At 29.4% G+C, this 8308-nt stretch overlaps 1 protein-coding gene across 1 annotated transcript; it reads right to left on the bottom strand.

The window, feature by feature from the left end:
- Window positions 1-312: 312 nt before the first annotated feature.
- On the bottom strand, window positions 313-639 carry LOC120152765 (uncharacterized protein At4g14450, chloroplastic-like). The gene has a single exon (XM_039164910.1). It carries the CDS (start codon window positions 637-639, stop codon window positions 313-315), a length of 327 nt encoding a protein of 108 aa, XP_039020841.1.
- Window positions 640-8308: the final 7669 nt, after the last annotated feature.

The following is an 8308-nucleotide window of genomic DNA, read 5'->3' as shown; positions in this document are numbered from 1 at the left end:
CTAATGTTTAATTTTTGTTTCAATTTAACACACCTGTTAAAAATTTAACGTTAAATTTTGAAACAAATTAAAAGTTTAAGTACTAAAATAGAATAAAATCGATAGTTTAGGTACTAAACGTGTTACATTTTTAACGATGGGTACTAGAATGAAATAAAAATTAAATATTAGGTATGATTTTAAAAAAAATTGAAAGTTAAAATACTAAAACATATTAAAACTGATCATTTAGGTTCTAGATACGTAGTTTACCCTAAAAAATTACATTAAATGTTTGGTCTATTTACATATCGTTTTTCCTTCCGTTCACGTCTAAACCGGCACAAAAGAAGACAATTTAGGGGACGACTCAGAATAAAACGGCGACGCCGGATGCTGCCACATCTTAAACACAAACTTCTCAGGTTCCGTCACCTGCTTCTCTTGACGCGGTGGCTCTTCCCTTTCCTCAGATGTCACGCAGCTGATCGAGGAGGGAGCCGAAGAAGCGAGTGGTGATAACAGAGGGATTGCAACGTTCCACGACGAAACCGGATTAATTTTGATGGACGGCGGGGCATTCCGCTGAAGTCGTCTTTTTTGAGGCCGATCGGAGCTGGTGAAGGCGGAGGATTCACTCGGTGACGGTATGTTTAACATTGAATGAAAAGTTTATAGATAACCTTTTTTTTTTGTTATGGCTGTTTTCGAGAAGCGTATGTGGTTTTTATATGAAAGGGGGACACGTGATGCGCACGTGGAAAGGGTAAAACTAGCTGTCGGTTTATTTATGGTTTGGCTTTTATTAGTAGTTTTCTCTTAATTTTGACTGTTTTGTTGAAACTGTTGGTAAATTAGTTGGATTTTTACCTTTTTTTTGGTCTTAATTTTGCTTATTGTGGTTTTGATTTTTCTTTTACAACGCTCGACGACGAACACTATTAATTTAATTTATAAAAATTTAAATTTTAAAGAACTCAACGTATAATTATAAATTACTTAAAAAATTAAATACAAATTATTTAAAATAAAGGGTAAATTATACCTGTAACCACCTAACTATTGATCCTTTTTATTTTGACCAATATTTTTAAAATTTTGTCAACTAAGTCACTCAACTATTTAAATGCATTCAATTAAGCCACTTGCCATTATAAAATATTTGATATAATTACACATTTGGTCACTATTACATATATATTCTATCAATTTGGTCCTAATTTTAATAAATTAAAATAAACTTAACCCTCAAATCAAATGGTGCCATGTATAATGACCCAAAATTCAACTTTTTATTTTAATTTTAAAAGTTATGACATATTCTATATTTATAACAAAACAAAATTTATAACAAAACCTTTTTTCTGAAAAATTGAATAACTCAAGCAATAATTTATGATATTGAATTTAAAGCAAACTAAATTTATCACTCTTTTGATATAGATTAATCTCTTAGTGCAAAATTTTCCATGATAAGTCCACCGAGATTCTTATCAGTAAAAACTTTTATCAAAGTTGGACATAAAATTTTATGGTAAGAGATGAATTTCTAAAATTTTAAAGGAAGACTTTATCAAACGTGAAAGAAATATATGTCACATTTTTCTATTAGAAATTTACTGGATAAAAATTTCTTAGTTTTACAAGTTAGACTATATGACTTTTTTCTAGTAGAATGCCATTTACAAATAGTAGTAGGATAAAAATTTGTCCAAACTTTATATATATGGGCTAATCAACTATATTTTCCTTAAAATCATGGTATCATTACAAGATGTTTCTAAGAACCATAAATGGAATTTCTATTAAAAATTTTGTTTTGTTATAAATATAGAATATGTCGTAACTTTTAAAATCTTTTAAAATTAAAGATTTGAGAGTTAAGTTTATTTTAATTTATTAAAATTAGGATCAAATTAATAGAATATATAAGTAATAATAACCAAATGTGTAATTATACCAAATATTTTAATTGTCACATCAGCTTCTCCGTTAAATATTAATAAAAAGCGACTTAATTGAATGCATTTAAATAGTTTAGTGACTTGATTGACAAAATTCCAAAAATATTGCTCAAAATGAAAGGGCAATAATTAGGTGGTCACTAGTATAATTTATTCTTTATTGTAAATAATTTATCTATAAATTTTTAACTAATTTTTAATTATACGTTGAGTCCTTTAGAATTTAAATTTTATAAATTAAATTAAATTAATGGTTCATCTTTTCTCTTATATATTCCTTGGTAGTGTTGAATAGTTTTTGTTTATATATTAGGGACTATAAAGCATCTGTTTTTCTTTTACATTTTTATAAAAAAAATAGAATAAATAGTTATTATCTTTTAAATTCAATTATTATTATTAATTTTTAATTGAATTAACTAACATTTTTAGTTGGATATATGAATTCATTAAACATGTGAATTTAATCAATCAAAAATTAAAAATAATTTTTTAACATGTAAATTAAATAATTATTTTTTATTCAAACATTCAATTTTATTATTGATCTTTTATATAATATTTATAAATTATCTAAAATTTTCAAATCATCAAATAGAAAATATTATGTACCTAAATATATTCAAACTTACATTTTCTATATATTGCAGCAACAACTATATCAACAAAAATAAAGAAATAATAATAGCATGTTTTTTAATTAATTTCACCCCACTAGAATTCAGAATTTCCTCGACGCATAATAGCGAGTTTAGTGTTTCTGGATTTTGGTGTTTTTCTCCCCTTTGATTGATTTGTCGTGAGTGATGTTGGATTAAAATCTATAATTATAAGTATATATTTATAATTTATATTATTATCATAAAATATGATATAAATTAAATAACCAATTATGATATAAAATCATAAAGTTGTATTTATAATTTGATGAGGGACAAAATTATAAGTACAAATAATAATTGATTCTTCAATTAGCTATATAAAGGGGTTATGGTCCCCAAAAATAAAAAATCTCGTATTTTCTCTTTATCTCTGTCAGAAAGTTTATACTCAAGATAACTCTGTCTTCTTGGAAGACTACAACCAAAGAAAGATTCAATAATTTTAATCTATCAATCAATTTAGGTACACTTCCGTATCTATTATTTTATTCTCGATGATTTGATATGATAGATCCTGATTAACTTTTATATTTATTATGGTTTGGTTGTAACAGATGGTATCATCGTCTTGCCATGTTGAATCATTGAGAATCCATTGATATTTTAATTTTAAATTTTTATAATTTTGATATATTACATATTCATATCATTCGGTATTTTTTTGTGTGTGTGGTAATTGATATAATAATAATTTTGCTCTTTTGTTTATTTCGATTGTCCATGTGTCAATCATTCTGAATTATTGGTATGTCTTTAGAATATATTAACCTTTTAATTGTCGATTTCATCCTTTAAATTCAGGTACGCCTATAAACGAGAAAACGTACTTACATAATAATTTGAGCGTTGAATTTATCTTAGAAAAAGAGAATTGAATAAATAAGCCAACAAGTAAGCTTATAAACGAGTTGATATACGAGTTTGTTTGTAAATATAAACGAACGAATTCATATTTGTTCGTGTTTATTAATTTATTAAATGAGCGTAAAAAAAATTTTCATACTCATTTATTTAGCTTAATAAACGAGCATAAACAAATATTATACGAAGAATTCACCAAAAATTATCAAACACTGTTTATTTAAAACCCTAATTATGGTGATTGCGGGCTTTGAGAGACGCTTGATATTGGATTACAATAGGATTTTGAGGCTTCAAGACGCTTTATTAAACTCTTTGCTTCTAATGTTTGAGCGAGACTTAGATTACTTGCCTTTGATTCGTAGCAATGGTTCCCCGTTGCAAGAGGTTTTTAATTATAGAAATCAGGGACGACAACTTTCTCTACTTACAACAAAATCCCAAATTTTGATGTTTTGTAAAAATTAGTTGAAATTCTGCTGGGAAAATTGGGATCAGTCTCTATTAAACTAGTTAATAAGTATTTATCGAACCTTCGCATGGTGATTGAGAACGGTTGAGACCACGTGATAATTAAAGGAGATACTATTTCAATTGTGAATCACGTAATTAAACAACATGAAGACAAGTTTGGAACATAATGAATAATCTAGTAATTATTTTGTAACTTTTAATAGTCGATGGACTTAACAAAATATCTCCTTATAATAGGGAGATCATTTTATGACTTTTAATAGTCAAATGACTCAATAAAATAATATCTTATAATCGGGGGCCTTTTTGTATATTTTACCTTTAATTTGAATTTATAAAATAACGTCTAAAATGAATATTTTATCTTTTTAAAATCACTTTTTAACAACAATCTCAAATAATTAAATTCTAAATTACAATTTTCAAAAATACTTTTAAAAATATTTTTTACAACATTTTTCAAAATCACTTTTCAAAAAAACTAAAATGTCTCGTAGATAGATAAAATTTAGCATCATTTTGGTTTGAAAAAATAAGAGTTGAAGACTTTGGTGCAAAAGAAACAACCAAATTTGAAGCACTTGGTTAAAAAAGAGAGAGAGAAGGATTTGAGGTTTTTGGAGTATTTATCAGTAATTTTTATCTTAATTTTAGTATAAACTTTTTTGTTAAATTATTTTATTTTTATGGTCAATTTTGTCTAATAATTTCAGTGATTATTATTTTTAATTAAAGTTATTTTAGATTAAAATGTTGACAGCTAAATATTTTGTTGAGTTGCAAAATTGTTTTAGTTAAATGTTTTGAATGTTGTTAAAGAAAATTTTCAAATAGATAATTTCTTTTGTTTTTATTTGCTAAATAGAGAGTAATTATTAATGAATATATATAGAAAGAGCACCATAAATTCTAAGAGTCCAACTGACAAGAGTAAGGGCAACAATATTACAATCTCTGTTAACGTAAGAAATATGGAAGCCAGAGTGAGCTTGGAAGAGACATCACGCCTCCTAAAGATGAAAAGCAAGAATATATGTCTTCATTTTGTCTAGTTATCTTAGTCACTAGGACAGTCGAATCAGTCTCAAAGTGGACAAACTCCTAGCCATGATTTCGCAAGCAAGGCGAATGGCAGCTGACAAAGCAAGAATCTCAGCAAGACCAGATTCACAGCAACCAATGGAAGGTTGTGTCATGCCACCAAGAACGTTCCCATCATGATATCTAGTAATAACTCAGACAGCAGAAGTTTGATGAGTGGCATCAAAGGCACCATCATAATTGATTTTGATCACTTTTGTACAAATGAATTCGTTTTAGTGTTGAAGTGGATATAATTCGAATAAGAGTTTACCTTAGAAGAAGCATCCAAGTATTCCTGGTGTAAGAGTTTAGCGTTCATCACCAAAATCCAAGGAGCCTGTAATCTGTCACTATGAACAAGACTGTTACGACCATTCCAAATATTCCAAATAAGAGCTAGGAAACAAGCAAACTGATCAACTCCAATAATGTCATAAGTTTCCTCCAACTAAGAGATGGGGTCGTCTAAGGAGCTAAGATACACTTGAGCAGGAAAGGCATCTATGTGCAAGACCTCTTGCGCTCGAGGACAGGATCACACAACATGGATAACAGTTTCCTCCTCAGACCTGCACATAGGACAAATACCATCTGTCGCGGCTGTCTTTCGGTTGGGCCCGGAATTGGGCTTCGACTTGAAATAATGGGTTAGAGTCGTCACCGATCACTTTAAAATGATATTTAGGTAGATCAGACACCATCTTACCTGATCTGCGTTTTACCAGAAATGTGTCAGGTTCGGGAGTCGGTTACGGTCAAGGAAGGATTAGCACCCTTGAACCGCCCTTTCGGTACCAATTAATTTTTCTGTTGTCTTTAATTGCGAAAATTAAAAATTGAAATTTAAAAAACCCGATTCGAATTGCTTACCTTTGATCGATTGAGATTACCAAAAGGAGTCAAAAAAATGTTGAATAAAAAAAATAATAAATAGAAATCAATGTGCAAAAACATAATAAAAAAAAATAAATAAAAATATATCAAATAAAAAGAATAAAAAATAAATAAATTTAAAAAAGAAATAGAATAAAAGAAATAAATAAAAAATAAGAAAATTTAAATAAATCGAAAGGGAAAAAAGTTATTTAAAAGTAAATAAATGGGAATAAATAAGAAAATAATACTACTACTAATAATTAAAACAACATAATAAAAAATAACAAAAATAAAATTTCAGGGACCAAATTGAAATAATAATAACTTGGGGATACAATTTAAGAGAAAATTATGGTAAAAATTGAATATGGGGATTAAAATGAAATTTATAAAAATCGAGGAAACTGAAAACGCGATTCCCCCTATTTATTACAAAAACAAGCGAACCCCTCATTGTCGGGTTGGGTCGGATACGGGTCAACCCAACGGGTTGATATATAAGTAAAAAAAACCCAAAAACTCTTCATTCTCTCATTTCACTCAAAATAACCTCTCCCCCCATTTACAAACTCTCTCAACTCTCCCTTCTCGGCCAATGGCCGATCAAAGCCGGGCCACCACTCCGGTGGTCAACCGACATTCCAAATTAGACCGAAATGACCCCTCGACCCCACGAACCCAGAACCAACCTCTAATCACCCAAACAATGCCCTCACCGGCGTAGATATAGGAAACAACCTTCGAGCTTTCTTACATTTCTTGCGAGACCGTTTGGCTTCCAACATTCTTGCTGTTTTGGTGGTCTTTTTTGTTCCTTTTTTTCGGTTTTGTTGTGTGTATGACTCTTGTGTTTGGTTGGTTTGCTGTTGTGTGTGGTTACCCAGATCTGTTCAATCCTTGGTTGTTTTTCTGTGGCTTGACGTTGTGTTTTTTGGTTTATGGGTTTTGGTAGTTTCATCGCGAGTATTGTTGTGATAGATTCTTGGTTGCCTCATTTGGTCCGTTTTGTCTGGGGGTATTATACCTCTCGGAAGGTGAACGTTGCTGAGCATCACGGGATGGGTCAGTCCCGTTTGGTGTTCATGGCGCGATTTTCGGTCTGTGGGATATCCATTCTTCGGGCTGTTGTGACTTGATTTTTGCAAGAATTATGGCTTCGGTACCGGGAATCTCGGTCGGTGACGATTTGCAATCTCTATGGTGTTCTGCAATCCAGAATGTTCTGGGACATTCTTGACGATTGGATTGGGTCAGATCCAACGGTCTGGATCTGGCTGCGAGTGACTTGTTCTTCCCTTCATGTGGTGCTTTGACTGATCACTTTAGGGTTTCCCAAACCCTAAATCTTTCCGAGCTAGATCAGGCCTATTTTGGACTATATGGACCTTTTATTCGAACCTGGACTGAAAAAAAAGAAACACAAAAAAGGAATTAATAATAAATAAAAGAAAAGATAATAATAAAAGTAATACTAATAATAATATATATTCTAAAATATATAATATATATATCAAAAATATTTTTTAAATTATATATTATATTTTTTTTTTAAAAATCCAAAACTATATATTATATAGTTTTCAAAAATGATTCTAAAAAATATTATATAAGATTTCAAAATGATTTTTAAAATTATATATTATATAATTTTTCAAAAAATATTTTTTAAAACTATATATTATATAATTTTCAAAAATGTTTTCAAAACTATATATTATATAAATTTTCAAAATGATTATAAAAAACTATATAATATATAAATGTTTTCAAAACTATATATTATATATATTTTAAAAACGTTTTTAAAAACTATATAATATATATATATTTGAAAACCGTTTTTTGAAAAATATATATTATATTAATATATACATATATATATATATATATAAAATAAAAAATATAAAAACAAAATAACTCCGAGCGAAAATGAGTATCTACAGCTACCCCTCTTTGTCATTTTTCGTGGAACGAAAAATAGGACAAAGATAAAAGGACACAAATTTTTGCTCGGTGGAGTTGAAAATTGATTTGAATTAGGAAGAACTCCCTGTTAAATTGAGTTGCAGATGACTCATCTGTCGCGAAGTCGAGTCCATCTTGAAATGGAATTGAAGCCGTAGTTCGAGATTTAAATCGGAATATGCCTTCTCGTTGCCAAATTATAGTCAACTTCGGTCTTCTTCTCGATTTGGTTTTAAAAAAAATTCAACTGGAAAGTAGTTCCTTGACTCCACCATGTGGTTGATAGGCCATAGAGCTGAATGAAATCGAACTCGAAAGGTCTTCGTTGACAGATAGCTTTTATTGACTTAAGCTATGCTGTCGGAAAACAATTTCATGTCACTAAGGTACGGTTAACCCATGTCTTGTTCTCGACTTGAAAACCTCGACTGCAACCGAACAATA

Source organism: Hibiscus syriacus, unplaced genomic scaffold, assembly GCF_006381635.1.
Source record: "Hibiscus syriacus cultivar Baekdansim isolate YM2019G1 unplaced genomic scaffold, ASM638163v2 tig00111095_pilon, whole genome shotgun sequence".
Taxonomy (NCBI): domain Eukaryota; kingdom Viridiplantae; phylum Streptophyta; class Magnoliopsida; order Malvales; family Malvaceae; genus Hibiscus; species Hibiscus syriacus.
This window is presented reverse-complemented; position numbering and strand designations above follow the sequence as displayed.